This window comes from Aspergillus steynii (genome assembly GCF_002849105.1).
Source record: "Aspergillus steynii IBT 23096 chromosome Unknown P170scaffold_3, whole genome shotgun sequence".
Classification (NCBI taxonomy): domain Eukaryota; kingdom Fungi; phylum Ascomycota; class Eurotiomycetes; order Eurotiales; family Aspergillaceae; genus Aspergillus; species Aspergillus steynii.
Window position 1 is genome coordinate 945,374 of NW_020194400.1, and position 27,008 is coordinate 972,381.

The window sequence follows — 27,008 nt, forward strand, 5'->3', positions numbered from 1 at the left end:
GGGCTTAAATTCCCCTCTTTGCTCTCCTTGCTCGCATTCTCTCCCTGTTTGACGCTGCGACGGTCTCGATTGTGTTTGTGCAACCGTCGGGGGACTCTCGGGCCATCTGCCGATAACACTAACTAACCAGCAGCAATCAATCTCCGTCTTCCGCTCCTCCCACTTCCTTCTTTCTTCCTCCCCGCACCCGCGCTCGTTCAGTGACACCAGTGACAATCGCATTGAGGAAATGGCGCCGCCCGTAGGTCCCTCCATTCTGATCCCTCCTTCTCATCTATCTGGCTTCTCATACGATCCGGATTATACATCCCTATCGACCGTGGAATGCCTGGTGATCGTTCAATGCTGATCTCTTTTTTTGTGTGACTCAGGTTACCATCGTGCCGTCCTTGGAGACAGCCAAGGATGTGATCAACAACTACAAGAACTCGAGTTATCCTCCGAATCTGCTTCCAATCACGGCGTCGATTCCGGCCGATCTTTTAACCCCCACCCTAGCCTATCTCAAAATCGCGGAGAAGTGAGTCAGGACGGTCGAGAGTGCGCACGTAGTTTGCGAAGGGGGACTGATGAAGATCACGCCGCACAGTTCGAAATTGTCGTTCCTCTACGAAAGTGCCGCCACTACCGAGACTATCGGGAGATACAGTTTTGTCGGCGCAGGTACGCAATATTCCTTCGTTATCGGGTTCCTCGAAGGGTAAGCTCAGGACATTTGTGTTGACTGCCATTCGTTCAGACCCCCATAAAGTTCTCAAGACCGGTTCTGGCCATGGACCCGAGTGCGATCCCCTTCCGATCTTGGAGAAGGAGCTGTCTGGATTCCGCGTGGCTACGGTCCCCGGCTTGACCCTGCCTCCCCTCACGGCCGGTGCGATCGGCTACGTTGGATACGACTGCGTTCGATACTTCGAGCCCAAGACGGCACTACCGCTCAAGGATGTGCTCGGCATTCCAGAGTCGCTCTTCATGCTCTTCGACACGATCATCGCCTTCGATCACTTCTACCAAGTCGTAAAGATCATCACATACATTCCCATCCCCAGCGACGATTCGAAACTCGAGGCGGAATATAGTCGCGGTGAAGGAGTCATCAAGAGCGCCATTGAGAAGCTGCTACGACCCGAATACCCCTTGCCTCCTCAGGGCCCCATCATCCCGAACCAGGAGTACACGTCCAACATTGGACAGGAGGGTTACGAGCGACATGTGACCCAATTGAAGGAACACATTTCCAAGGGCGATATTTTCCAGACCGTGCCGTCGCAGCGGCTGTCCCGTCCCACCTCTCTCCATCCCTTCAACCTCTTCCGCCACCTGCGCACCGTCAACCCCTCTCCTTACCTGTTCTACATCGACTGCGAAGACTTCCAGCTGGTGGGAGCCAGTCCTGAGCTCTTGGCCAAGGAGGAGAAGGGCCGCATTATCACGCATCCCATTGCGGGGACCGTCAAGCGCGGCAAGACCGCCGAGGAAGACGAAGCGCTGGCCGAGGAGCTGCGAGGCAGTCTGAAGGATCGCGCGGAGCACGTCATGTTGGTGGATCTGGCGCGCAACGACGTGAACCGGGTGTGCGACCCCATCACGACCCAGGTCGACCGGCTGATGGTGGTGGAGAAATTCTCCCACGTGCAGCATCTGGTCTCTCAGGTGTCGGGCATCCTGCGCCCCGAGAAGACTCGGTTCGACGCCTTCCGGTCGATCTTCCCCGCGGGGACGGTGTCCGGAGCGCCCAAGGTGCGGGCCATGCAGCTGATCGCCGAGCTCGAGGGCGAGAAGCGCGGAGTGTACGCGGGCGCGGTGGGCTACTTTGGATACAACATCTCCAGCACGGACGGGACGGCGGAGCTGCCCGGAGCGATGGACACGTGCATTGCGCTGCGAACGATGATGGTCAAGAACGGAGTGGCCTACCTTCAGGCGGGCGGTGGCATCGTCTTCGACTCGGACCCCTACGACGAGTACGTCGAGACGCTGAACAAGCTGGGCGCCAACATCGCCTGCATCAAGGGGGCAGAGGCGAAATATCTGAGCATGGAACAAGACAAATAAACCGTTGGACACCAACTTTCCGTTGTTTTCTTCTTTCTCCATCTTCTTTCATCTTTTTTGATTGCTAATGTTATTTATTTGGACCGCGTAATTCCTCATGAACATCGGGAAGGCGAAAAATTGACGGGACACGACCTATAGACGGGCCCAGGACGGGTGCAGACGAGATTGCGGCTTTTCAATTGATACTTATGGATCTTATGGATTAGATGACCGACCCAAACCACATTCTTGACAGTCGTAGTAGTTATTTGGTGAATGCCAATCCTCATAGTTGAGTCGAAGCAGAACAAGGATCAAGACTTGGCGATGACGTCGATTGCTCTCGGCCCCATCCGCTCTCGCCTCGCATCCTCCGCCTTCTCGTTCGACGCGAAATGCCGCTGGATTGCGTCCGAAGTGACAGACGTTTATTCTATTCTCCGTCGCCGTGCCAGTGCAGCGCGGCAGGAACGATGACTGGAGGACCGGAGATGCCAAGGGTTCGTCGTACGCGGCTGCATCGCCACAGGAGCCACGACTGTCCATGGATCTGGGGATGGGATATCATCACGTCGTCGACACTAGATACAATAGACTTACCTACCCTGATCGATTTCCTCAAGGAATTCATCCTGGGGAATCCCTTCCGCGTCGATCCCCACGGACCGACAGTCGTAGTGTAGGAACTTGCCATCGACGGCGAGGGAAATCCGGCGTAATTGGCGACTCCCAAGGATCTTTTTGGGCCGTAGTGCGTCTAGAAGGGACGGTCCCTCTTTCGCTCTTCCTCTTCCTCTTCCTCTCTCTCTCTCTCTCTCTCTCTCTCTCTTCTCTCTCTTCTCTCACCTCACCGTCACCCTCTTCATCCCACTCGACTCCTCTCCTCCATTGCCTCCAGTGCCTCTTTCCACTCCTACGACCATTCCTATCCGTACGAGGGCGTCACTCCATCCCCACGCCTCTTTCAGGCAGACTCGATTCCCTAGTAGGAACCCCCCTTTCCCCTTGATTGCCCATTTTCTATTTATGTTCGATTTCCAATCCCGTCGTGCTTGGAACTTGAAAGACACAAGAACGCCGGGGCAGAGGTGGAGCGATCGGACAGGCCCCGTTAGTTCGCCTGGCGTCGTCAGCCGTTGGATTCGGTCGAACTGCCTGCCTTCTCTCGTCATCGCCCGACATTCTTTGTCGGTTAATTTATCGTCCTTTGTCGGGGATTGAGCCTAGTTTTGTTCTTCCGTACCATCGTCATTTTTCTCTTTCTAACTTGGCTGCCTCTCTTTCGTTCAGCACTTCTACTTCCACTTCACCTGCGGTCGCGGCTTACATACGCCACTCCCGTCACGGCCAGCGATAAGGAGATCCCGGACTGCTGCCTTTCTCCCTCTCGCTCTCTCGCTCCTCGACGGTCCTTCACCCCCCCTCTTTCGCCGCCTTTCTTTCGGCCTCTCGCGTCCGATTCTTTTCCCCCCTGAACGCCAGTGGTTCCGCGAACCTAAATAAAAAGGAGGTCTCGACTGGCTCGGTTTCGCAACGTTTGACCTTTCTCCTTTCATCGTGACGTCGAGGGTGTCCTTTCAGTGTCGTCAATATGTCCAAAGTTGTGCGCAGCGTCAAAAATGTCACCAAGGGTTATTCGTCGGTACAGGTGAAGGTCCGAAATGGTACGTTGCTTCTCTCCTGATTTACTCGCGTCGGATTGCTGCGGTCGGCCGCTCGCCTTGTGCCTGCGCCGAGCCCCTCCATCGCTGTCGGCCCTTGATTAACATTGTCGGGACAGCCACTAGCAATGACCCCTGGGGACCGACCGGTACGGAAATGGCAGAGATTGCCTCGATGACCTTCAGCAGGTAAGCTTGGATCGTCTCGCCGGCCCTTTGTAGCCCCCTCATGCTGACTCAAACGGAGTAGTCCTACCGATTTCTACGAAATCATGGATATGCTGGACAAGCGACTGAACGACAAAGGCAAGAACTGGCGCCACGTGTTGAAGTCATTGAAGGTTTTGGATTACTGCCTGCACGAGGGCTCGGAACTCGTGGTTACTTGGGCCCGCAAGAACGTCTACATCATCAAGACCCTCCGCGAATTTCAATATGTCGATGAGGATGGCCGAGATGTTGGACAGAATGGTAGGCCCCTCTGGTTTCTATTCGAAGGAAGTGACTTGCTGATTGGTTGGAATAGTTCGCGTCGCGGCAAAGGAACTCACTTCCTTGGTTATGGACGAAGACCGATTGCGAAGCGAACGATCCGACCGGAAGCTGTGGAAGACTCGCGTCAGCGGCCTAGACGAATATCCCGGTTACGGCAACGAACCTACATCACCCCGCCGAGCAGACCGACGCGAACGCCGGCGTCCCGCGGATGACGATGATACGGAATACCGCTTGGCGATCGAGGCGAGCAAGCATGAAGCCGAAGAAGAGCGGAAACGACGCGCCAAGGAAGCCTTGGGAGTAGACGACGACGAAGATCTGGCTAAAGCGATCAAGCTCAGCAAGGAAGAGGAGGAATTGCGCAAACGAGAGCTGGAAGAAAGCAACGCGCAATCGCTCTTCGACGACACTCCCGTCCAGGCGGCTCCGGCACAGGCGACTGGTTACAACCAGGGATACCAGCAACAGGGTGCCGTGGACTGGTTTGGCAATCCGATCAACCCTCAGCAGCCCCTGACCACCGGATACCTGAACAACCAATACGCGCAGTCCACCGGTTTCCAAAATCAGAACACTGGAATGCCCAATGGATACACCAACGGCTTCCAACAGCAGCAGCAGCAGCCCTCGGTCTTTGACCAAAACCCATATGGCCAGTCTATGAACAACTATATGCAGCCTCAAGCGACCCTTCAGCCTCAGCATACCGCTTTTAGCACCAACAATCCCTACGGCACCGACATGTTCTCCCAGCAGCAGCAACCTCAGCAACTGCAACAACAGCAACAGCCGCAACAATTCCAGCAACAAGATAACTTCCTCTCGCCGGGGCACAACAACCCGTGGGCCAGCCCGCAGCCGGCCGATGCTCTGAAACCGATGCAGACCGGATCCAACAACCCATTCGCCGCTCGCACCCAATTCCAGAACCGACCTGCGACGTCGGGACCCCCCTCGTTGAACACCTTGGCTGAGGAGCGCGTTACCAACCAATTCGGTGCGCAGAACAACCAATTTGGTTCGGCCAACCCCATCGCCAACTTCCAGGCTCCCATGGCCCCTGCTCCGCCGAAGAGCACCCCTCCCACCAACGATCCTCATCACAACCGTCTCAATGCGCTCCTCGCCACTGGTGAAGGTCAGGATACATTCGGCAACGTCGGTGATCTTCGAATTCCGGCCCAGCATACAGCTCCGGGCACCTTCGTCAACTCGGCCGGACAAGGGTTGAATCGTCTCCAAGCCACGCCAACCGGCAGCAACCCGTTCTTCAGCCAACAACAGCAATTTGTACCACAGCAGACCGGATTTGCACAGCCTACCAACAACCCCTGGGGAGGTCAGCCGGCATACCGCCAGCAACAACCTCAGGCAGGTGGCAGTCTAATCGACCTGTGAGAGGTAGCAGCGTGAGCTTGAGGTCATTTTATTTCTGGGTGATTCTGGATTTGGGTGGGAGGTCGTAATCGATACCAATGCTGTCAAACTCTTTCAACGCTCTCTTTTATCACACTCTCCTTCCTCGCCTCTTCCCCTCATTGAGCTATTTTCCTTTTTGTCCTTCTATGTCCCTCCGCATGATCGTCGATCGGATGGGTGCTCCATGCATCGAGAAATCAGAGAGCCCGGTCCTTCCTGGAATCCTTGACATCGTTCTACACCCGTCCGATGAAGGAATTCTACCTCCGTTTATGGGCCTTTTGATTGACTCTCCTACTTCTTGCTACTACTTCTCTCTGCCTTGATGATCTAATCAGAGTACCCAAAACGTCTACTTCCCCTTTGTGTTTTGTCTGAGTACCTTTTTCTTATCTTCCATTCGTGATGGACTCGTTATACCTGATTGATTACCATACCATGTTGTTTGTTTGCTTTTGCTCTCCCTCTCTTTTCTTTCTTCGTATCCGTACATAAATTATATTTATATGATATCTATTATCAGACTTATATCGGATCTCGTGTATTATGTACCTTCGTTTGTATTTTCTCTGCCCTATCCTTGTTATGGCAATGTTAAGGGCTGGAGACCTAGAGTGTGTACTTGTGCCTATAATCGTGTAATATTAGATTGATTGGTAAAGATAGGTGTTTTATGGATTTTTCAAAGCTTTGCGGCATTGACTTAATCAAGACCATAGAAACGAATACTGTCATACATTGGTACAGGATAGACAATAGGCAGTGGTTGAAGAATAACATTCATATGCTGGTCTAGGCGGTTCTTGATACCTTGGGCAATGTAGCTTCAGGAAGTGAGTACTGGTATGCTTTCTGTTGGAACCTCAGGCATTCCTCGGTTACCTGCTGCATATCTACCGGGTAGACAGAATCACTTCGTGCATCTCGCCCCTCAGTGATTAGTACTCTGTTACCGCTTTTAATATCACATGGTATTTGTTCAATTCTTGATCCAATGAACATATTCACGAAGGAGACAGTCCAAGCTTGCTCAGACGGTAAAGCCTGCTGTGTAGTATTTCTATGGCCTAGTCGGAATAATCTTTCAGTTTTACTACCTTGTTTAAACCACAAGTTCTTGATCACGTTTTCTACCTTGTCTTCTCTTCTGGGAAGGTATGGCATTGAGCTCGCGATTTCTATTTCACAGTCCTGGTCTTTGTCTGTAGGCGCGAAGGCAAATCTAAAGGCTCCCTAACGTAGCCACTATCACGGGTATCAAGGAGGAAGAGGTGCTGGGATGCAATGGGTCAGAGTGAGCTGGAGATAAAGGGTCAGAAATGGGTAGCAAAGAGAGATAAGACTGTATGAGGTGGGGAATAATAAGGAAATGTGGGGATGATGAATATCATTAAGCAACTGGATCCATGATCTCATGATTTCTTTCACATCCAAGCAAAAAAAGACGAAATAAGACATCCTCCTCTAACCTCTTCTATCATACCTCAGCCTGCCTTAGGGAGACGAGATGGACTACTGACTAGGCTCTGTTGAAACAGCCTATTCTGCGTGTCAGTGGCTTCCCTTCAATGCTCCGTCCGAATAGAAAACAAACCCGTCTGTAGGTCATAGCCCGCTCTCACCCAGAGCTCATCGCCTCCATAAACCCGACCCAGAGTCTGAACCAGGTGCTTCGTAGCGTTCGGGACCTCACTCGCTCCAGGAAGATACAGGGGCTTATCCGCACAGAACCCCAGCAAAAATATAATATCTAAGAAATCTGACTTCCTCTTCTCCTCCGTTGGCCGGCCCACAATAGACCCGCACTTCGCATTCAGAAGCAACGCCGGCTTCAACACCTTAACTCCGTCGATGGTAACCACCTCGGTGCTGTGATCGAACGGCTCCCGGAATAGTGCCGGCGGCGTCAGTATCTCGATGTCTACGGGTCTGCCCCTGACGGCCTTGTAGGTTGTGTGGTTTGTTCTGGCCTCCACGGTGAAGTCGGAGGATGCGCGTAGCATCTGCCTTGCGGTTGTGGTTCCGCCACGGAGAACCACGATGTCGACGTCTTGTGTTGCTCGTGTGGAGCCTAGAACCACGCATGCGCTTCCGCCGACTAGGGCGTATTTTTCGCAGTGAGTGAGTGCGGTTCCGACTGCCTTTGCTGCGGCTCGGATCTCAGCCGGTGGGTGGGTGTTGGATGTGGGTGTAGACATGATTGCTCTCTCTCTCTCTCCCTTTGATGAAGATGGTTAGTTAGAGCTTGGGAGATGGGAGTCTTTTTGCTGCGGCCTGTTATGTTGGAACCTAGAGCGTTCCGTGGTTGGTTCTGTATATTATGTGGCCTATTGCATATCTCTGACTTGGTAGTTAGTGAATAGGTCACATTCACCTGTCTTTCCTTGGAATGAGGCGCTGTTCATAATCAGTTGTTGCAACGGTGATAGTAAATTAGCATGAGACAGTATCAAGGTTGCCGAAGCGCCTTCTGAACCAGCATCATCTGACTCATGTAGTGGTAAATGGAACAAGTGTATATCCCAGGCTATATCCGGTGCTCAGCATATTAATTAAGCAGATACTAGATCATGGATCGTATACTTGATCATTCTATGGAGATGGATCGGAGTAGTTCTCCGTCGGCAGCAACCCACTGTGGGTCACGCCGCGCACTAAGCCCCATCAAGCTAGGCAGCCACCAAGCCGAAGAAGGAAGGAGCAACCACCGGCCTTTTATATCGAGTAAACCATCGTTCGACATCAATTTTGAAGACTCAGGCGAATTCATCCTCTCGTACTCTTCAGCACCCAAAGGTGGACACACAGGCCATGCAATGTCCCCCCATATCACGTGGTTTCTTGTTGCTATAACCGCTCGACGAATCTAACTGGAGCAGTGGAGCTACAGCAACTTGTCTGGAGACATTACTATCAGACCTGCATACTATAGGTCCACCTTGCAGGACTATGGAGCCCACTCTCAACTACCACCTTGGCCCGGGCCTCGACATCAGTGACGAGGCAAGATACAAGCCCTGTCAAGTTCTTTCTGCCCACCAAGTCCCTCACGTTGTCTGGTTCGAGGATGCTCTTTTCCACTATGGTGTGCCCACCGTCGTGTTTGATCTCTATATTCTCGTCACGGACATCAACCAAGCAGCCAGTCTTCTGGCGGAAGCCGGATGGACTTTCGACATGCAACCCCCGCATCGCATCGGGAATGAAAAAGTGGACTTGACGGTTTTCCCCCAGCAGCGACTCATCTCCCCGAATAGAGAGACAAGGGTGGTCCTCCTTCCCCCAGCGGACTGGAAGTTTTCGCTCACACCCACCACGCCCTTGGAGCATGCATCTTTGAAAAACGACATCTACACTGTGCCTTTTCCCTCGCTCGCCGGCCTCCTAGATGCCCTGATCGAAAGCTGGCTGGACTGCCCGAACGAATCGTTACTGATAGGGCTGGCCTGCCATATCTCCTACCTGTATGAGTATGTGCCAGCCGTGAAGGAGAGGTCGTTCGCTGAGAACATGAAATACGAACACCGCCAGTTCCACGCCGACGTGTTGTCCGGGATGGAGACTGGGACGCTACCGTTTCGAAGACACCAACGGGCTATTCGAGATGCGCTGGTCAAGGGCCAGTACGAGTTGCAGGAATGCTCTGCTTCTCCGGAGACCCACAGAGAGCTGTATTCTATATGGAGTGAGCGTGCTCTTAAGTCTGATGGGGAAGAGCAGGAGAAGGTGGATGCTTTGACATCAGCAGAGACAGGACCGGATGCTAGGGGGTTATCGTTGTTGCTGTTCCTGTGTTTTTGTTTTGTTATGATTTGGCTCTTTGCTCCCCATCTCTGATCGGTGGATTACTTGCCGGATCCCTAGTCAGCCAGCGCCTTATGGTTTTTCTTGTCCCCCTTCTGCTTGATTATATCAATTGATGATTGGTTTTATGGAGGAAGATGCTTATGGTTCCGCAACGAAGAAATGCAAGCAACACATCATTCTAATATGGTAATGAAGAATCCATGACCCACAAAACTATTTTATTTTCCATAGCTGATCGTTGTGATACAAATTTGAGCCACTATATGATATCAGGCGTTTGTCTACTTCTGTACATAACAGGCATGGAATACCCTGGGAAAATTCAACTGTCTGACCTCAGTAGTTTACATTTGACCATATAGATCATTAAGGAAACTCCTGTCATGCGGATAAATCACATATACTCAAGTTTCTATCTACTTGATAAGTAATTAACCCTTGAGTTTAACCATTTTTCCCATGCATCCATTCTTTACAGTCAGCTTTGCTCTACAATTCCAACAAGATACATCCGGAATCCATCCATTCATGCATTCATCCATATACTACATACAATTCCATTTACCTGTACATGAAACAACGTAACCCAGGAAAGAAGCAAACGACCGGCCAGACCATATCCTTAACAGGTAAACATGAACAAGGAAACCGAATGAATGCGTCCCATCCCAACCCAATCCAACCTAACCAGACCGGGATATACCGTACCCATACCATGCCATACCAGGCCGTCCAATTCGCCTATCCATAAATGTAGCTAGAAACAAAAATCTCCCCAGAAAAACAAAAGAAAATGGTAGAGATGAGGAGGGAGAGAGAATAAGGGAAAAGTTAAACAATGGTCTACCCACCGCGTTCACCGAACTGTCTAGCCCAGTTTTCATATTCCTTGAGCCCTTCGCGGCTCACGCTGGGACGGATGGAAGATAGACTAGCGTGGAAGTCCTGGGACCGGATGGGTCGGATTTGATCCATGGGGGTGTGGAGGAGGGCTTCGCCGAGGTTGCGAAGGGGGCCCATGGCGGCGTCTTTGGCGAGGGCGGTGATATCGGACCCGGAGAAACCTGATGAGGCAGGTTAGTTACAAATGCTGGGTAGTATGGGTAGAGGGGCTGGAGAGTTACCTTCTGTAGATTGCACCAAGGCTTCGATGTCGGAGTCCGTAAGGTCGTGGACTTGATGGCCTAGGAGGGTGCGGAGTTGTTGCTCCCGCACGCTATGCTCCGGCAGAGGGATGTATTGACGGCGGACGAAGCGACGACGCGCTGCCTCATCAATGTCCCACGGCATGTTAGTGGCGGCGAGAACGAGCACCCGGCTGGCGTCGCCGGCGGACTTTTTGTCTTTGCCGGGCTGTTCACGACCGGCGGCTGCGCGCTGCAGATCGGACCATTGGATGAGGAATTCGGTCTTGGATCGGCGCGAGGCTTCATTTTCGGTACCGGATGAACGAGCAGATAATAACGAATCGATCTCGTCGACGAAGATGATGGATGGCGCCAGCGCTTTGGCGAGGGCAAACAACGCTCGAACAAGCTTTTCGCTCTCTCCGTGCCACTTGGAGGTCAACGTCGACGCCGAAACGGAGAAGAAGGTCGAATGGGACTCTGTCGCAACTGCGCGGGCGAGCATGGTCTTTCCAGTGCCCGGAGGGCCGAAAAGGAGCATGCCTCGCGCCGGTTCCCGCAGTCCGGAAAAAAGATCCGGTCGGAGGAACGGGTAGACAACGGCCTCCTTGAGGGCCTTTTTGGCCCCATCTAAGCCGGCAATGTCGTCCCAGTGGACTTCGTCGCCGCGGACCACAATATCGTTAAGGATCTGTTTGGCGGTCATCATCTCCACGCCTTTCGGCAGCTTGTTCAAAATATCCATGAAAGCGTCATCTTCATCCTCTTCTTCGGCGTCTTCCTCATCCATGTCGATCGATTTTGGATCCGTGGAATCTGGGTCACTGGAGGGCGGCGTGATGGCGCGTTTGGCAGGTAGAGGGCGCCGACTCGGGCTACCGGTGGATATTGCCATGCGATCCACGCTCTGGCTCAATGCATCGTTCCGTGCCGTAGGAACTCCATGTGGTCGCGATGTAGATCTAGGCGGTGGCTGGTCCAAGGAATCCGCTGCACGGGGGGATCTTCCAGGGCTCGGCGGAGGAATATTCGACCTCAATGCCACCGGCTTGGGCTTAATCGAAGGCTTTGGCGACGATTGCGACGGGAAAGGCGAGCTCCTCGAATCCACTGGGCGTGCAGCGGATTGGGTACGAGCAGTAAAATGTTGCTGGCTTTGAGCCGGAGAACGATGTGTAGGCCGGGGCGTTGAAGTTGCGGGCGTTTTCGCGGGCGACCGTCGTGCTGCCTGATCCGGCGCGCGGGTCTTCCGCACGGTGCGGCGTTCTTCTCCCGGTTCGTCTGTGCGACCGATTGATTTCGAAGGACTTTCCTCCCCGGGGGTAAGTCGAGGCGTATCCGAATCTTTTCGAGAACTAGACTCCCCCGCAGCGATGCGACGCGAAGAGGCCGCGGCCGCCTCGCTGGCGGTCTTGTCCGGCGGAGGAGACATATACAAGCTGCCCCATGCCAGGCCCGCGGCTTGAGATGCTGCAGCTGGCCGCAAGTCCTTCCGTCGAGGACTCAATTTCTTCTTGGCAGGCTTTTTGATCTCGGTCGAGCGCAGCGTCGACGGCATCGCCTTCCGTCGCTCGGGGCTCGAAGTCCGGGAAGAATCGGTCTTCCCGGAAGAAGAATACGATTTGCGCATGACCGGAGGGTTGGGTCTGAAAGCGGAGGAATCGTTGCGACTCGGTTCGGAGCTCGGGGTGGTTGCAGCAGGCAAAGGAGCAAAGCGACCGGGGATGGTGGGCGGTTTAGAGAGATCGGTATATCCGACCGCGGGGACGGTTCCCTCTCCAATCCAACCGGGAGTTGTGGACGAGGGCGACTTCCCCGAAGGATCTTTTCGACTCTGGCGCAGGGCTTCGAGGAGATCGACTCGCTCCCGACATTGGAGCTCTAGCTGGCGGATCGATTCCTGGAGGGCTTTTTCGGTTTCGTTCTTGGGAGAGTACTTGGAGGAGACTCGATAAGCGTTGTGATAGTAGATCGTCTCGAGCGCCGATCGCCAAGACTTCAAGGCCTCTTGCTCGTTGTTCTGGGCGAATGGACGAGCGTCAATCAGTACGTTTCCAGTGGTGTAGAGGGGGGAAGTGCGAACGAGAGGCGACCAACCTGTCCCTCGAAATAAACGGCGGTGGAGCACATCAGATAGCAGTCGTCATAGGTCTTCTGCAGCGAAGACGCCGGCTTGGGGCGCATCATCGGATGTGCCCGCACGCCATGCAATTGGCGCGACGGGGCAGTAGAGAGACGGGATTGGGGAAGGCGTAGGCCTTGCGGAACTGAAGGAGCGGCGAAGTTACGGAGTCAAAGGCGAGGGAGGGGAGGAGAAGAGAAGAGGGAGCCGAGGGAGGCAGAAAAAGTGAAAGAGTGGAGAGAACCGCAACGGTTCTTTTTCCGTTTTTTTCGCCCTTCTGCCATTCCCGTGACGTCGATGTCTTGGAGCCCCACGATGGCAAATGCTGATGCGACTGTACGTTGGATCGCCTTTACTTCCTCCACCGTCTGGGACTCGGTCCGGTGTATGTCAGTATTATAAAGTACTTCTTGGATATCATCCATCCCATCTATGAATACATGTTCGCAATCCGACCTGTACCAGAAAAGAAAACAAAGAAAAAAAGGCAAGAAAATGGACAGAAAACACAGGAGGCATCTCTCTCTGAAAGCGATCAGAATGAGAAATATGAGAGAAAAAATAATAATCAAAGCCTCCAGAGATCCCCTGCGTTCCAAACGCCGGTACAATATAGCACGGAAACACATCGGGCCCTGCAGCACCGATCCAAGAAAAGCTCACCCAGTATATCGGTTCGGTTTCACGATGCCAGAAACAATCCCAAATCAATGCACTCGTCCAACAAAACATCTATACATGTGGCCCGACGGAGTCGACCAGAGAAGAGGAGAGACACCCCCTCCGAGACTTCTCCCCGTCCTCACGCCGGACTTTCCGAGTGTCTCGGAAGTTTCGCGGTCGGTCGAAGACTGGGAGAATCCAAGGTATGAACCTGCCTAGCATCCATGACCAACTCATCCAGCGTCGATGCGGCGTAGACTTTGCGCGTTTGCCTTCTGACGCTTCCCGCATGCAATGTGAAAGGAGAGGGGATATCTTCAAGTAATTTTTTTGGTTGCTGTTGTTGATTTTCTAAGGCTTTTCGATCATTTCCCTTGTGTTCGATTTTTTTTTACTTGTGTTATTTTTTTTTTTCGATTTTTGATTTGTCGACGCAGAGCTTCGGCTAAACCTGAAGAGGCGTGCTGGAGATGTCGCGAGTCAGATTCATGCGATCGAGTCAAGTTGGTGGGAAGCAGCGGTTCAGCTAGTCCACCCGACCCTTGAAGTAGGCCTTGGCCATTTCGTAGGAAGTCCTATAGCGAAGGATTAGAAAGTTACATCTAGAGAAAAAGAAAAAGAAAACGACTTACCAGCAAATGGCCGTGCTGGGCATCGTGGAAATAATGCGGGGGCGGGCGCCACGTAGGAACCCACTCCAGCCAAACTGCCGCTTGATGATGGCAGCCGCGTTGAAGAGACCCTTGGCTGACCGGATCTCCTCGTTCTGTGCCAGACCTCGAGTTTGGAGAAGGGTCTTCACCACGTCGAGAGGCGTGGTGAGACCGGCGGCGAACGCTCCCGCCAGACCACCGGCAATACAGTGGGTGAACGGGTCGTAATCCTGAGAGGGGTTCATGACCTTCGAAAGAGACTCGTATGCAACAAATTGGGTGGCGGTGAAAGGAACGGTCATGCAAAGGGTGGTGGGATAAGACACATAGAACGCCTGGAGCCCCTCCGTCCGGTAGACGGTCTTAGCGCATTGGAGAATGGTCTTGTGTACGGAGCCATGTACTTGCATCCGCTGCTTGATCACTGTGGTCGGTCAGATTGCGTCCTTATTTCATTTTCATATCGAACAGGACTCGTCCATGTCGGCAATTACGCACCATCAAAAGGGTTCATCAATGCATCGCTGGCGATGGTCGCGGAGGCACCACTTAGAGCTAACCGAGGTCACAAATCAGCAATCCGTAAGGGGGAGAATAAGGACCAGAACGTCCGCAAAAGCAGAGTCGCTCACCTGCAGCCATCGGGTGATGCCCATCGTCGACATTTCCACCCGCAAGATCCTTAACAACCTCGTATGTGCCAAAATAAACGGCGTGGGCAGGACCTGTCGGTAGAGAAAAAAAAAAAAAATCCCATTAGCTTCTCCCACCATCTCCACAGACCAGCCACTCTAGTCACCACTCACCAGCGCCAACAATCACACTCGAAACACCCTTCCATAGCGTGCGCCAGCCTTCGATACGGTAAATCGTGGAAACCGCATTCGTCAACCCCGTGTAGAGGCCTCCGGTTGTAGGGTGCAGGATTTGCATGCGAGTCTGCCGCCGGGAAATCCCCAGTTAGCAACCAGCCCGATCCCCGCGCAGCCTCTGACAGTCAAAAGACCGCCGTAGACGCGCAGAACACGTAGTCGGGGCCAACATACCTTCAACAGATCTACCGGGTACATCACAGCGTGTTCCTTGGCTCCCAGTCAGCAACGCTTCCCATTGCCCTCCTGTATTTCTCTAGACATACCGCAATACCGGCGAACGCGCCAGCTAGCATGTTCCGGCCGAGGCCATAATTCGAAGGGAGGGCTTCATAACTATCAGGATAACCGGGTTAGCTTTCGATCGCAAGTCCATATCGGCAATATGCTCAAGATGCCGGCGAGGCAAATGTGATAAGGACGGCGCATTCAGTGATTAGGAGTGACCAAGGAATTGCCATGGAGGCGAGTTCCCTTGAGCGAGAGCGACCGCGGTCGTGGTGGAGGAATTGGCCAGGTTGGAAGAAAAGTTGATCAGGCATAACAAAAGACGGGGGAGGTCCGCCACCTACTCGAATTCTTCCCCGGGAACTTGCTCGGAGGCCGCCATGAAGCTCTGATAGCTGGAGAAGCAGCCGGTGCCGCAATTAGGCGGATTATAAGAAGGGGAGGTAAGGGAAGAGAAAGGTGTGGAGGAAAGATCGCTGCGTGCCGGAGAAGAAATCGGAAGTGCGGAGCGGGAAGCTGAAGGATAAGAGGTTAAACCGACTCCGACGCAGTGAAGCTCGATGACAAGCCGGCAGGGAGAAAAAAATCCAAGGGGGTTAAAAAGTCAACAGAAAGAAGATGAGACCCGTCTCAACCACAGGTCCCAGAGAAATAATTACAAGATGCCAAGGAGGAGGAAAAGAGAGAGGGAGAGAGAGAAGAGGCGGGCTGGTCGGAGGCAGAAGAAAAAGAATCATAAAATAAAACAATAATGCACGTTACGATACCGTCACGGGCGCGTATCAAATTACCGCTCGGATCTGGCAAAATCCCGTTCGGCCATCGGCTTTTATCTGATTCTTCTGATGCCTCGTCCTCGAACCCCTTCCTGGTCGGAGAAGAACCCGGTCGAGAATGTTCGGCAGAATTGAGAATTCAACAGTATATTCCATTTCTACACGAAGCATATACAGTGCTAAACAAAACAACAACAAAAAAAAGGTACAAGGTTCTTTCCGTCCCAATACTCCCTGCTGAATCAGCTCTCTCAGGCTAGAACGCGTCCGATGACGGAGCGGACGTGTCCTGAATCAACCAGGCTGGTTCCCTCAGATTCTGATGGGTGAGGCACGCTGACAGGTGCTCTGCTGCTGGGAGGCGGACTGGATCCGCCTGCTGTCATCCAGAACAACCGCCGAAGCCCGGAGGTAACCCAGTCATCTCTCTCTTCCCGCGGAGGACCCAGCGAAAGGGTTGAATTTGCTCCGACTAGTTTCTTATCTGATCCTCGCTAACCCTAAAACGAACCTCCGTGGACCTCCGAGGAACCGCTGAAGTTCCAGAATAACAACCCGTGACTAACAGTTTCCTGCCTAGAAGAAGTTAGGAAATTCGCCGGAGATAACCGTCATCCTTCTCTTCAGTCCAGGGGTCCTCGTAAACACTCAACTTGAGTTCTATACCTACGCCAGCCATGTCCGAGCTTACGGTGAAAATCCATCCTCCAATCCCGGTCTGCCATCACGAAAAGGTCCATGTTTCACAAAGAAAAAAATTTTGAAATAGTAATGACAAAATAAGAAATAGAATGGCCAAGTGACTGATAATAAATGACAAGAAAAAGGGGCAAAAAAAGGCTAAGCCAGTATCATATCTGCTAATTGAAAATCGCCCGGGAGAATAGTTAATTGATACATCAATGAAAATAAATTACCATGCATTTTAACATCTTTGGCATCCCTCAAACCCTCGCTGGCCACGACAAGATCTGGTGGGAGATGCGGAAATCATATGCTCTACTACTAAGTCAGTCATGCACGTCGTGAGTTCCATCGGCCCTTCTGTGCCCCCTGGTCGCCGAGCACTCGGCCCCGACGGTGGTAAAAGGTCCGATCGGCTTCTATTGTATAGTCTACCACTCCACGTTGAAGGACCATTCCCCTGCGTTCGCGACCAACTGTTAGTATCGGTCCCCTTTTTTTCAAATTGATGCAAGGTCGCAAGGTCGCAACTTACCATTTTTGAGGTTCTCGGCGGTATCGCTCAACACAATCACCCGCCGCTTATTGCAATAGGCCGTTTTGTCCAGAATATCCACCTTGAGATTCGCCAGCTCCGGCACGGGCTTCTCAAACATCTCACTCAGGCTTTCCACGGCGAGCTCCAGGTCCTTCTGATTGTCCTCGAAGATTTCGGTCAGGTTGTTTCGGGCAAGGTAATAGGCAAAGGCATAGGTCCATTTCAAGGTCTGCCGGCATTGCTGAAGCGCCTGGGATGCGGTGTCGAGGAACTGCACCTCGATCCACGAGAGGCCCGACTGCGACTGCAGACTGGTCATCTTCTTCTCCGTCTTGAGATACAGGTCCTTATCGAGCTTGGCCGATTGCTCGTGGTTGGCGTAACGGTTGTAGTAGTGCAGATATCTCTCCAGCGAGGCTCGCGACTTGGCCTGTTCGGAACGCGCTTCAGAGCCGGACTTCTCCTCGTATCGGTTGCAATTATACCAGCTGGTGCCATGCTCCGACCAGAGACCCATGCACATCCAGCAGAATTCATGCCTGCACTTCCGGCACGTCATGTGATTACATCCTCCGTTCTTCTCGATCGTCGAATGGCACCGGGGGCATTCCTTCGTGTTCGCCGAGATCCAGTTGGCCGTTTCGGAATCGTCTTCACATTTCTGCAGCCACATTTTCACTAAGCAGCACGGCGCCGGTTGATGGTCATTCAACGTGCAGCCAAAACAGAAAAAGTGCTTGCAGAAGCACTGGACCGTAGGGATTATACGACGCAGGTCACGTTGCTTAACGGGGCAGTCAACGGCATACTCGCAATTCGGGGCCGGGCACCATTTCAGGTTTTCCTTGTCGTCCACGTAGGTCCGGATCAGTAGGGTTTGGTACCTTTTTTAAGTGCCGTGTCAGCAATCATCATCACCAAAGGGAGTAGGGGGCTTCTCACCTTTCCTTGAGATCATCCGTGACGAGAAGGTTCAGTGTTTTCGAGTCCACGATCATATGACAGCTATCGCCGGGACACTCTATCCGGGCCGCCTCCCCTTCCTCGCGAATCTTCTGTCCGAGATAATGTCGGTAGCAGTCAACACAGAATCGATGCCCACACCGCATCGCATACGTCTCGAGATCGTCGCCGTCTTCGCAGCAGATATCACACATGAAATTAGGCACAACTTCGGTTTTCGGCGTCGATTGGAAATTCGTCCCTAGGCCGGCTTCCTCTAACGTCTCCTCCGGGTGGTCCATGTACGACTCGATCAGCTTTTCCCGACTCCACCGACCATATCGCAAGAGGATGGCCGCTGACTCCGGCGGCAGACCTAGGATCGTTGACACCTCGCTGATCTGCTGGGTTTGCTCCCGCTCAATATCCCCGGGGCTCAGGACCTTGAACTCGACCTCGTACGGTTTTCGAGATGTCGCGATGATGTCTTTGTCTTTGGAGAATCCGCCATCGAAATCATCGCCGAAATCTAGAAGTCACGGAAACCGGGAAAGTCAGCAACCGACCGCGTCAAGTTCATGGGCTCAAAACTACACACCTTCGCCTAGACTGTCATCGTCACTGCCCTGAGTACCCAGGAAATCCTCGGTGCTCGAGGCGACACTCATAAAATCGTCGTCGGACTCCATGCTGGTTGATGCCGGAGTCACCAGATCAGGCTCCTTCTTTCGGTCGGAAACCGAAAATCCCCCAGAAGTCTCCGACTCTGAATCTGTCCCGGGCTCCTGGTCAACAAGTTTGCTCTTCTTGGGAGTCGCGTGGGCTGACGAGGTGGGACCGGTGGCGGTTCGCGAACGGACGGGGGGAGCCTTGGTGGCGGCTGAGATGAGGTCTTTTGTCGGAATCGCCGCGTCCGCCGCCTTTCTCTTTCTCGTTAAAGGAGGCGTGGTGAAGAGGAAGTCTTTATGGCAAGCCGGTATGTGCTGACACGAAAAAAAGTAGGTCTCCGACGTCGAGACCCTCTCTTTTTTTCGCGGGACAACACAAAGCACAGCTTACCAATAAGGGATTCCAAAGGGGTAAGAGAGGGTGGGAGGGACGGTGCAGCAGTAGTCCTCAGCCGATCGTTGGATATTAGGGAGTAGGGATATAGGAGGAGGGGAGGAGGAGTAGATTCGGCGTGAGTGATGATTAGCTTGTTTAGCTTGTCGAGGATGGAGGGAAGGAGGGGAGGGAAGGAAGAGGAGGTGGAGGGGGAGTTTGTTGGATGACTGGTGCATCGAACGGGTGACTAAAGCAAATGGCTGGACGTCACGGGGGGAAGGAGGTGGGGAATGCCTTGGGAATTTATATGGGGGTTTTGGACCGATCAACCATCACCGACAAGGCTGCCTCCGCTACTGCCTACACGGTCTACTGGATTTTCCCACAATCCTTTCCATTCCTTCTCTCTCGGGTTCTGAACAAGCAGACCACAAACGCCGATCGCAAATCTTGAACTCAGAACCAGAACAGAAGACGGGAGCGACCGTTGGATGACAAAGGAACGATGATGTCAGATCCTGATCCTGAAATGATCAACAACTCCAGATCGACTGGTCTATACTCATCCATAGCCATCCAACTTGGCAAGATATCCAACTTGGCGAGACATAAGACCAACTGGATCGTCAAGCGGTGTGGCATGATTCGATGAATGGCAACTACAAATGAGATCCATCACACCATTTCCAACTCTAGCCTATTCGGAACTCCAGGATTTAGACCCATCACAGGTCCGGAAATGAGCTCCTCGAAGTCGAAATAGTCAGAGGCCGAGATGAATTGATAACGCACATCCTCTCCGTGTGGCTCAACCTCTTTCATCTTCATAAGACCCTTGAATCTAGTTTGGTGTTTCGGTATAGTCCCCACAATGCGTGAGATGGTCATCGGTTGTACTGCCAAGCGCGTCCTTCGTGCCGATCCGATCAGTTGTGGGCTGTGAATCTACAAAACTCATCCCCTAGTTGAGAGACTATTCAAGGAGTTGCTGTTGATTTTCTATCGCATTGTGCTGCCGCTTATCATCTGAAGCCTTTTGAGACACTGTATTCGGGTGTTTCACGAAAGTCGCGCACTCATAGATCTAAGTGTGCACCGCCCTTCGGTGAACACCGCACCGCCTCCTCGCTCCACGCATCAATCTCCCTAAGGGTCTGTTGAATATCGGCCTTGATCAACGGGATGGTTTCGGCGCCCATGAGCAGTCGCGTTGGGAGGGGCCGTCCTTTTTGTCCGGTCACTGCATCAAATAACAACTGAGCGCATACATCCGGATCACTCCACGTCTCCTGGGAAGCCGGATTGGTAATATACTCGATCAGCTGGCTAAACTGGCTGGTTGGAGACTCATATGCCGGATGTCGAGGGACAAGCTTGAGGCCTGAGCCGGCAAAATTCGTGCGCACGCCCCCCGGTGCAATGATCAAGAACTTGATGTTCCAGTCAGGATTCATTTCCTTCGCAATAGACTCGGTAAATCCCTCAAGAGCAAATTTACTGCCAAGGATATTAGTATATTTGGTCTCATGGTGGACATATAGACATATGCGTACCTGGCATGATAGAAAGCATGACCCGGGGCGGTCATCCATCCACCCATCGACGAGACCTGAACGACCGTTCCTCCCTGACCACGAGGGTTTACTTCTCGGAAGATCTTCAAAGTCTCTTGTGTGATACGCGCAGGACCCCAGAAGTTGGTTTCGAGTTGGTGTCGAGCGTCAGCTTCTTCGATGGCCTCTGTGTCTCCCATTAGGCCGTACCCGGCATTGTTGATGACCACGTCAATTCGGCCGAATTGGTTCACGGCATGTGTAAGAGACGACAGAATATTCTCTCCACAAGTAACATCCAGACTGAGTTTGAGCACCGTGGGCTCATCGGGCAAGTATGAAAGCGCTGCGACGTTGCGAGCTGTCGCTACAACACGGTGACCAGCGCAATAGACCTTCTTTGCGAATGCTTTTCCGAGGCCAGAGGAGCAGCCAGTGACTAGTCAGATGCATTAGGCTATATCATTTTTTAAATACTCATGTGTTGCTTTGTTACTCACCAAACCAAACAGTCTGAGGGTCAAACTTCGTGGGAGGACCAGACATTTTTCGATACTGAGGAGGTAAACGATGCTGGAATTTGAGACAGCTTCAAGGCAACCGACCTTCGGGGTGAGTCCATGCTTGTTTATATAGGGGTTCGCCTCTATGTACCACCCGCTAATTGTCCTCTAATGTCAAGGTAAATATCTCATTTTCAAGGCACTCCGATCCAAGAATACAGCCCGTTCTAACCCAACTCGGCATGTGTACTAAATTAGACGCATTGCGCGTGTTGGTGGCCCCACGAGGCCCACGGCGATCCACCCCGATCGACCGGTCTGTATCTGTCTTCCGTGAGCTTCAATCTGAACACAGATCAATTTCTTACTTTCCATCATCATCCCGGCTCATTTCTTTTTTAGTAATTGCTCTAACTGTATACCCACGGCTACTATTGTACCATGGATGAAAATGAGACCGACCCTTCTTTTGTCGTCATCATGGGAAATCCACAGCAAGGGAAGGGCGAGCGAATAAGCCAGGTGCGTTCGCACATCACGAAACAACGCCACCGGCAAAATGGAAGACGGCAGGCAAGTGCTCCAAAGACTTTGGCTTTGATGAGTCCTCATAGCGAGATCCACTCTACACTGGTGCCTTCTGGGTTGTCAATAGCAGGCATCGGCCATCAGAGAATGCAGAGCTGTAGGTCCATCGAATATCAAACCACTGGCAAGGAAATCACATGGCTAATAATAGGCCTTTAAGTCCTGGGCCGATACTTGTGCTACAGCCACGATGTTCATCCTTCTTTTCATATCGTGGTTCTTGCCGCAGCTACTCATGCGCCGTTGATGAGCGCGAAGATTCTGACTGCGTCGACATGGGACGACCTGAACAATACGGGAGAGATCAGTAATTTGACTCTGAAGCAAGGTGTCATCACTCGAAGGCTGATAATTGGGTCGTTGAGTAATATACACGAAGCCAGCAGCGATGTGAATATCGCTGCTTTGGTTTCAATTCTTATCTTTGATGTACGTCAAATTTCCTTAACTCGGGCAGGGAACGCTGACATCGTCATGCCACAGCTAGTCAGTGAAGATAGGAATGCCTTTTTCCATCATAAGCAAGCCCTCCATGAGCTCATTTACATGCGGGGGGGCATGCAGGCTCTGGGATTCGAAGGACATCTGGCGAAAAGCATGCCGTTGTATGTATGCATTCACACAACCTTTTCGTCTGTCTAACATGCCGTAGGATCGAACAATTTCAGAAAATTGTAAAAATTGCCACGCCTGCGTGCTACTATCGTCAGTCAAGTGGTATCTTTCCTACTCTCTGTCAGCCTCTGGATCTGAAAATCTTCACCTTCCCGATCCAACACCAAAACACCTCTCCGGAATCAACAAGTCCTTTTCTGGCGATGCTTCTAGGCCATCTTTCTCGATTGTTACTTCTTGTCAGAGAATGTACTAGTCAGTCATTCCCGGCCAAAACCCAACGTTGTCTCGGACAATGCGCGACAATTTACCGCGACTTAATTGCGACCAGACCGCTCATTGCGAACGATATCGATGTAAGAGCAATAGCTATACTCCATGCGACCCTTCTCTTTAGCTGGTCGGGCTTTGCATTCAATGATGTCGGCCTCGTATATTGGTCCGATAGCTTGAATGCTTTGCAGACAAGTCTTCGACAACCAGATATTGATCAAACTTGGGCCCACCTACCGGGAGCTCTCATCTGGTGTCTGGTCATTGGTGCGAGATTGGCCCAACTAGGATCAGCCAGGAAATGGTTCATGATGCAGTTAGTTCGAGTCGCATCCTGCATCGCCCTTGATTGGTTTGATGAGGTGCTGCAGAGCCTACAACTTATTGTTAACGGCTTGGATGCAGCAGAAATGCTAGACAATATGCCGGTACTTTACGGATCGATATGATTTGGAATTCGCGAAACGACGAGGAAGGGGTTGACATTGAGCAAATATCGCAACCCAAGCAAATCGACAATCCAATAGAAACACGAAGGATATAATCCTACAGCCTTGCGATGACTAATTTCAGTGCTGCTTCTCACATGCATTGACTACAGAACATTTTCCTGGCCCCTCCATTGTCATCGGCCTTCCATCCTGCCCTTTCCATCCCGGCGTATTACAACATCATGCCTCCAGTCCACCTTCAAATCGAAGACGACGACCCTCCCTCGTTCTACCTTACAGTCCACTCTATCGTCGACCCTGCCATTCAACCTGCTTCCTCTACCTCTGCCAGGGATACAGCCCTTGCCCTGGACTCTCTGTACCTCGAGTACACGCGCGCACATGTGGACCGTGACGCAGAAGGCTTTCTCTGGGCGTTTTGGGATCTTATGAACGTTTTCGCGCGGCAGGTTCCTCACGACAGCAAACAACAAGATGCCCTAATAGCGATCATCCATGAGCTGGTTCGGTTACCGCCTAAGCCGCTCAAATTAGACAACGGAGGTGAGTATCAGCAATGGGCCGATCTGGCTTTTTGGGGCACCGCTTTCCCAGAAACTTGGAAATGTAAGTGAGACGGTTCAACTTCTCCTGCTCTTCAGCTCAAGTCCCACTACAACAATGCCACACCAATAGGGCACCATAACTGATAACAAACAGCCGAACTCGGCCCCTATTCCGATGCGCAGAAGAAACAACGCTTCCTCAATCTACAAGCTTACGCGGCCCGGATCATGACCTTCGCGCCCATCCACATGGAATCAAACGCCATCTGGACACTAGAAGACGCTGTCGAAGGCGCAATCATCCCCGTCCGCGGCAGTCCAGACCTTGTCTCCGAGGATCCGCTCGCTATCGAGGATCTTCCGTACAAAGTAGCACTGGCGGCGGTGTGGATTATCCATGCGGGCCATGTGTTGTATGGCAGGGACGAGGAGATCTATGGTACACAGGGTGGTCCGCTATACAGGCTGCCGAAGAAGGAGGCGAGAGTCTTAAGAAAGAAGTCAATAGGCACGCAGGGGCTATGTATGGAGCGGTGGCTGCTGTGGAAGAAACAGTTTGGAGTGATTCGGGATTGTGAGGACGTTGATGATGAGACGAGAGGTATTGCTGGAAAGGCTGTGGTGGCTATGGAGAGGGCTGAAAATGAAGCTACATAGTACGGGAGTTAAAGCAGTCGCATTGCCGAACAACCAATCAAAAAATCAACCACGTCTTCTGCCAGCGCTTAACTCGACTGCACACTGGTGGCATATAGAACAAAAAAGGAAAGCAAAAACAAAAAGATATGACAAGAGTGGGATTCGAACCCACGCCCCTTTCGAGACTAGGAATATTCGGGTGAATATGTGAGATCAGGTACCTGACCCTAGCGCCTTAGACCGCTCGGCCATCTTGCCTTGATTGGTGAAAGATGCTTGCCATTATGAATACATGAAGCCTTAGCTACGAATTGACCATTACCAGGTGGTGTATCTAGATGTTCTTTGCTCTCTCCTTGGTCTGTTGACTACGGGGTTTATTTTGCCGGTCTAGTGCTTGTTAGGGTCTTGGGTAGGGGAATCCGGTTCGTTTTCTTCAAGAAAATTTCACGGGTAGAACCAGAGCTAAAAATCCATTAAGCGTCACATCCCAGTATCTCGATGATTCCATTCAACCAAGCCGGTAACAACCAACCAACATTCTTCTGTCTCAACTTTTTGTATCCATGACCTTAATCGCAACCACATACCAAGATACTGCACGGCGGAAAATAGAAAAGCGAAAAGAGAAAAGAGAAAGAAACCACTGCTCTGCTACCCGATGGGAACCTCTGTGCGGCGTTGGGATGAGCCGAACCAGCAATACACCTAGGCGGGCTCCTCTGCAGAATGCTTATGTTCCAATCTGGCCATCAGCCTCTCAATCCATTCCCACCAAACCTCGTTGAAGTGAAGAGCAATGGCCTTGAAGATTTCGATCAGAGAACAGAGCTCTGCGGGCCGCCTGGGGCTCATATTTACACCGGGAACCTCTTCGAAGAGCTAGATACTGCTTAGCCCTATTCTCTATGCGTTATAGGAGTAAATATAGATCGACTTACTATGATTTTGCCATGGGACGGGTCCTCGACGAGTGCCACCACGGTAAAGTGCCACATGAAAGCACGATACTCGATGGCCACACAGGCCGGAATTGGGTCTTCTTTTAGATCAATCCCTGCCTCTTCGGCGAGTTCTGCAGAGATTCGGAGGCTTGCGCCGATGTAGCTGAGACATTGACGGAACGGCTTTTGGGGAACCTCTGGGAATCGCTTATATGTGATAGCATGCACGAGGATAGATTTTTTCCTGGAATATTCTTCCAACGGACAGAGGCTATATCGATAGCTAGTCGCTGTAGCGAACTTGGAAGAGCGAGAGATCAGATTGGGTTCCATGTTGATCATGACAGCGTCGGGACATAAGTTGAAGGGTTCGTTGGACGCGACATGCAACATATGCCGTGGAGATAGTGTGAGGTCACTTTAGAAAGGTTAGAGATATCTGAGTCATGTTCTTAAGGGTCTGGAAATCATACTCAATATCTACGATTTGCTTGTTAAAAGTATCAGGAGATTCCTCGAACGCACAGAATATGGCGAATAGCTGGGGCTTGACCGAATCCATGCCATCAGACTCATCCATGTGCCATCCTATTTTTTGAGCTGTTTTCTTGTACTGATCGAGTCTCTCCTGCGGCTGGCTTTTTGCTGTCCGATCGGCGTGCAGAATCCTGTTCATCAGATTCTTCATCGCGTCCGTAGGCGAAAACATCACCTTTCCATAAGTCGTCTCCACGCGATAGACACCGTATGGCTGCAGAAAGTCTAGAGGAAAATACAACGCGAGCTGTTGCTCAGACTCGCTTGCATTTACCGAAGCTGCATACGACATGTCATGATTCAACTCCGTGCTGACATTTATGTCGTCAGGTGAAGTTTCACCATCCTTTGCCGGAGATCTTTCTGCAGCAACGTCGCATGCCGGTGGACCTGGCTCGACCTCGAGGGCCGACTTCTTGGTAGATTCGCTATAGAGGATAATGCCGTACCGGCCGACAGTTAGCAGAGGGTATCAGATGTAAACTGGGGATAATGGAGTCTGGGAGCGTGGGATAACCAAGTCTCACTCACTTCTGCGCCATATGTCACGATGGCTCGTAGGCCGTGCGACAGAAGCTTTTCTCGCTTGTTCTTCACAGGGGCCAAGCTGTTTTGATGAAGCGCTGAAGATACGGCAGGATAGAACTAAGATGGAGTTGGGGGATGAAGAAGGATGGAGGGGAGGATGCAACCGAGGAAGAGGTGCAATGGTCATGTGGTGAATGATGGTCAAGAAGTGAAGGAAAGTCCCCTCAAGGAACTTGGTAGTCGCCTAGTAGGCTACGCAGTCCAGACAGGACATTCACTTCTTGGTTAAGTCAATCCTACCACTCCATGCTGCCATGGTAGTTCTGCTACTGGGCAGATACTAGAATACCATGTCATAGGGCTCCTAGATATCTACAGACATAGGCAGAGACATTTTTGTGAATTGGCCACCAACCTCAATATTAAACAGCCAGATATCCCATCACCCACGTTCTTGATAGCATCATGCAAACAAAAAACACTCAGGTACCACCTAGGTACTCTCATCCTTTACGCCATTCACCCCCTCACCCAGAGCCTTGGGTACGGAATGGGATTCTCTCAAGGGATAGCTGCAGTGACTCGAGATGAGGCAAACTGCCTTCCCTAGCCTGGAGGCTTATGCCCCAAAACAGATAGCTGGCTAATCGACTGGCAGATCCTCGAACTTCGTCATGGATTCTGTCGAGGTCCATCAGCTCAGCCAAAGGAAAGAAAAGAAAGGAGGCCGGAAACAAACCAATCAGACGTGGCCAACTGCATG

General features: G+C 51.9%; 11 protein-coding genes and 1 non-coding gene across 12 annotated transcripts; 5 read left to right on the forward strand and 7 right to left on the reverse strand.

Moving 5' to 3' along the window:
* The first annotated feature begins 9 nt into the window (after positions 1 to 9).
* On the forward strand, positions 10 to 2,271 carry trpE (anthranilate synthase TRP2). Its single transcript, XM_024848928.1, has 4 exons — positions 10 to 241; positions 372 to 520; positions 590 to 663; positions 740 to 2,271. The coding sequence occupies exons 1-4, from the start codon at positions 230 to 232 to the stop codon at positions 2,050 to 2,052; spliced, it is 1,548 nt and encodes a 515-aa protein (XP_024705509.1). The 5' UTR covers positions 10 to 229; the 3' UTR covers positions 2,053 to 2,271.
* A 1,354-nt stretch (positions 2,272 to 3,625) lies between these two features.
* P170DRAFT_353893 (epsin) lies at positions 3,626 to 5,591 on the forward strand (the record flags this gene model as incomplete). Its single annotated transcript, XM_024844001.1, has 4 exons — positions 3,626 to 3,698; positions 3,815 to 3,884; positions 3,946 to 4,166; positions 4,222 to 5,591. The coding sequence occupies 4 exons, from the start codon at positions 3,626 to 3,628 to the stop codon at positions 5,589 to 5,591; spliced, it is 1,734 nt and encodes a 577-aa protein (XP_024705510.1).
* A 1,400-nt stretch (positions 5,592 to 6,991) lies between these two features.
* Positions 6,992 to 8,182, reverse strand: P170DRAFT_138983 (uncharacterized protein). Its single transcript, XM_024842452.1, has 2 exons — positions 7,207 to 8,182; positions 6,992 to 7,151 (listed from the first exon to the last, which is right to left on the reverse strand). The coding sequence occupies exons 1-2, from the start codon at positions 7,808 to 7,810 to the stop codon at positions 7,132 to 7,134; spliced, it is 624 nt and encodes a 207-aa protein (XP_024705511.1). The 5' UTR covers positions 7,811 to 8,182; the 3' UTR covers positions 6,992 to 7,131.
* A 189-nt stretch (positions 8,183 to 8,371) lies between these two features.
* P170DRAFT_435411 (uncharacterized protein) lies at positions 8,372 to 9,621 on the forward strand. Its single transcript, XM_024848929.1, has one exon. It carries the CDS (start codon positions 8,562 to 8,564, stop codon positions 9,447 to 9,449), a length of 888 nt encoding a protein of 295 aa, XP_024705512.1. The 5' UTR covers positions 8,372 to 8,561; the 3' UTR covers positions 9,450 to 9,621.
* A 309-nt stretch (positions 9,622 to 9,930) lies between these two features.
* Positions 9,931 to 12,885, reverse strand: P170DRAFT_454799 (putative AAA family ATPase). The gene is made up of 3 exons (XM_024851474.1): positions 12,644 to 12,885; positions 10,544 to 12,566; positions 9,931 to 10,483 (listed from the first exon to the last, which is right to left on the reverse strand). Exons 1-3 carry the CDS (start codon positions 12,731 to 12,733, stop codon positions 10,263 to 10,265), a joined length of 2,334 nt encoding a protein of 777 aa, XP_024705513.1. The 5' UTR covers positions 12,734 to 12,885; the 3' UTR covers positions 9,931 to 10,262.
* Positions 12,886 to 13,703: 818 nt separating this feature from the next.
* Positions 13,704 to 15,590, reverse strand: mrsA (putative mitochondrial carrier protein). The gene is made up of 8 exons (XM_024842453.1): positions 15,429 to 15,590; positions 15,123 to 15,192; positions 15,031 to 15,066; positions 14,791 to 14,923; positions 14,617 to 14,709; positions 14,483 to 14,539; positions 13,964 to 14,408; positions 13,704 to 13,906 (listed from the first exon to the last, which is right to left on the reverse strand). Exons 1-8 carry the CDS (start codon positions 15,464 to 15,466, stop codon positions 13,858 to 13,860), a joined length of 921 nt encoding a protein of 306 aa, XP_024705514.1. The 5' UTR covers positions 15,467 to 15,590; the 3' UTR covers positions 13,704 to 13,857.
* A 1,385-nt stretch (positions 15,591 to 16,975) lies between these two features.
* On the reverse strand, positions 16,976 to 18,713 carry P170DRAFT_356157 (RING finger protein; the record flags this gene model as incomplete). Its single annotated transcript, XM_024844129.1, has 4 exons — positions 16,976 to 17,004; positions 17,080 to 17,966; positions 18,025 to 18,553; positions 18,623 to 18,713. 4 exons carry the CDS (start codon positions 18,711 to 18,713, stop codon positions 16,976 to 16,978), a joined length of 1,536 nt encoding a protein of 511 aa, XP_024705515.1.
* A 1,354-nt stretch (positions 18,714 to 20,067) lies between these two features.
* On the reverse strand, positions 20,068 to 21,167 carry P170DRAFT_454802 (SDR family oxidoreductase; the record flags this gene model as incomplete). The annotated part of the gene is made up of 3 exons (XM_024851475.1): positions 20,068 to 20,565; positions 20,622 to 21,060; positions 21,122 to 21,167. 3 exons carry the CDS (start codon positions 21,165 to 21,167, stop codon positions 20,145 to 20,147), a joined length of 906 nt encoding a protein of 301 aa, XP_024705516.1. The 3' UTR covers positions 20,068 to 20,144.
* A 300-nt stretch (positions 21,168 to 21,467) lies between these two features.
* Positions 21,468 to 23,161, forward strand: P170DRAFT_139099 (uncharacterized protein). Its single transcript, XM_024842455.1, has 3 exons — positions 21,468 to 21,809; positions 21,873 to 22,317; positions 22,365 to 23,161. Exons 1-3 carry the CDS (start codon positions 21,566 to 21,568, stop codon positions 23,047 to 23,049), a joined length of 1,374 nt encoding a protein of 457 aa, XP_024705517.1. The 5' UTR covers positions 21,468 to 21,565; the 3' UTR covers positions 23,050 to 23,161.
* On the forward strand, positions 23,162 to 24,508 carry P170DRAFT_139042 (DUF3632 domain-containing protein). The gene is made up of 2 exons (XM_024842454.1): positions 23,162 to 23,658; positions 23,752 to 24,508. Exons 1-2 carry the CDS (start codon positions 23,274 to 23,276, stop codon positions 24,252 to 24,254), a joined length of 888 nt encoding a protein of 295 aa, XP_024705518.1. The 5' UTR covers positions 23,162 to 23,273; the 3' UTR covers positions 24,255 to 24,508.
* Positions 24,384 to 24,494, reverse strand: P170DRAFT_t86. Its single transcript has one exon. It is a non-coding gene; the product is annotated as a tRNA-Leu (tRNA).
* A 225-nt stretch (positions 24,509 to 24,733) lies between the features above and the next one.
* P170DRAFT_508432 (uncharacterized protein) lies at positions 24,734 to 26,259 on the reverse strand (the record flags this gene model as incomplete). The annotated part of the gene is made up of 4 exons (XM_024854573.1): positions 24,734 to 25,118; positions 25,178 to 25,598; positions 25,654 to 26,145; positions 26,249 to 26,259. The coding sequence occupies 4 exons, from the start codon at positions 26,257 to 26,259 to the stop codon at positions 24,945 to 24,947; spliced, it is 1,098 nt and encodes a 365-aa protein (XP_024705519.1). The 3' UTR covers positions 24,734 to 24,944.
* Positions 26,260 to 27,008: the final 749 nt, after the last annotated feature.

Excerpts from the sequence above, each read along its gene's own strand:
- trpE (XM_024848928.1), top strand. Across the intron at positions 521-589 it reads TATCTCAAAATCGCGGAGAA|TTCGAAATTGTCGTTCCTCT; the intron begins GTGAGTCAGGAC and ends CACGCCGCACAG. Across the intron at positions 664-739 it reads ATACAGTTTTGTCGGCGCAG|ACCCCCATAAAGTTCTCAAG; the intron begins GTACGCAATATT and ends CCATTCGTTCAG.
- P170DRAFT_138983 (XM_024842452.1), bottom strand. The coding sequence starts at position 7,810 with ATGTCTACACCCACATCCAACACCCACCCACCGGCTGAGATCCGAGCC. Across the intron at positions 7,152-7,206 it reads GGGCTATGACCTACAGACGG|GCTGTTTCAACAGAGCCTAG; the intron begins GTTTGTTTTCTA and ends CACGCAGAATAG.
- P170DRAFT_435411 (XM_024848929.1), top strand. The coding sequence starts at position 8,562 with ATGGAGCCCACTCTCAACTACCACCTTGGCCCGGGCCTCGACATCAGT.
- P170DRAFT_454799 (XM_024851474.1), bottom strand. The coding sequence starts at position 12,733 with ATGATGCGCCCCAAGCCGGCGTCTTCGCTGCAGAAGACCTATGACGAC. Across the intron at positions 12,567-12,643 it reads CCGTTTATTTCGAGGGACAG|AACAACGAGCAAGAGGCCTT; the intron begins GTTGGTCGCCTC and ends CCATTCGCCCAG. Across the intron at positions 10,484-10,543 it reads CTTGGTGCAATCTACAGAAG|GTTTCTCCGGGTCCGATATC; the intron begins GTAACTCTCCAG and ends CTGCCTCATCAG.
- mrsA (XM_024842453.1), bottom strand. The coding sequence starts at position 15,466 with ATGGCGGCCTCCGAGCAAGTTCCCGGGGAAGAATTCGA. Across the intron at positions 14,924-15,030 it reads ACCCGGTAGATCTGTTGAAG|ACTCGCATGCAAATCCTGCA; the intron begins GTATGTTGGCCC and ends TCCCGGCGGCAG. Across the intron at positions 14,409-14,482 it reads ATTGATGAACCCTTTTGATG|TGATCAAGCAGCGGATGCAA; the intron begins GTGCGTAATTGC and ends GACCGACCACAG.
- P170DRAFT_139099 (XM_024842455.1), top strand. The coding sequence starts at position 21,566 with ATGGATGAAAATGAGACCGACCCTTCTTTTGTCGTCATCATGGGAAAT. Across the intron at positions 21,810-21,872 it reads CCATCAGAGAATGCAGAGCT|TCCTGGGCCGATACTTGTGC; the intron begins GTAGGTCCATCG and ends TAGGCCTTTAAG. Across the intron at positions 22,318-22,364 it reads CTGGCGAAAAGCATGCCGTT|GATCGAACAATTTCAGAAAA; the intron begins GTATGTATGCAT and ends AACATGCCGTAG.
- P170DRAFT_139042 (XM_024842454.1), top strand. The coding sequence starts at position 23,274 with ATGCCTCCAGTCCACCTTCAAATCGAAGACGACGACCCTCCCTCGTTC. Across the intron at positions 23,659-23,751 it reads TTTCCCAGAAACTTGGAAAT|CCGAACTCGGCCCCTATTCC; the intron begins GTAAGTGAGACG and ends GATAACAAACAG.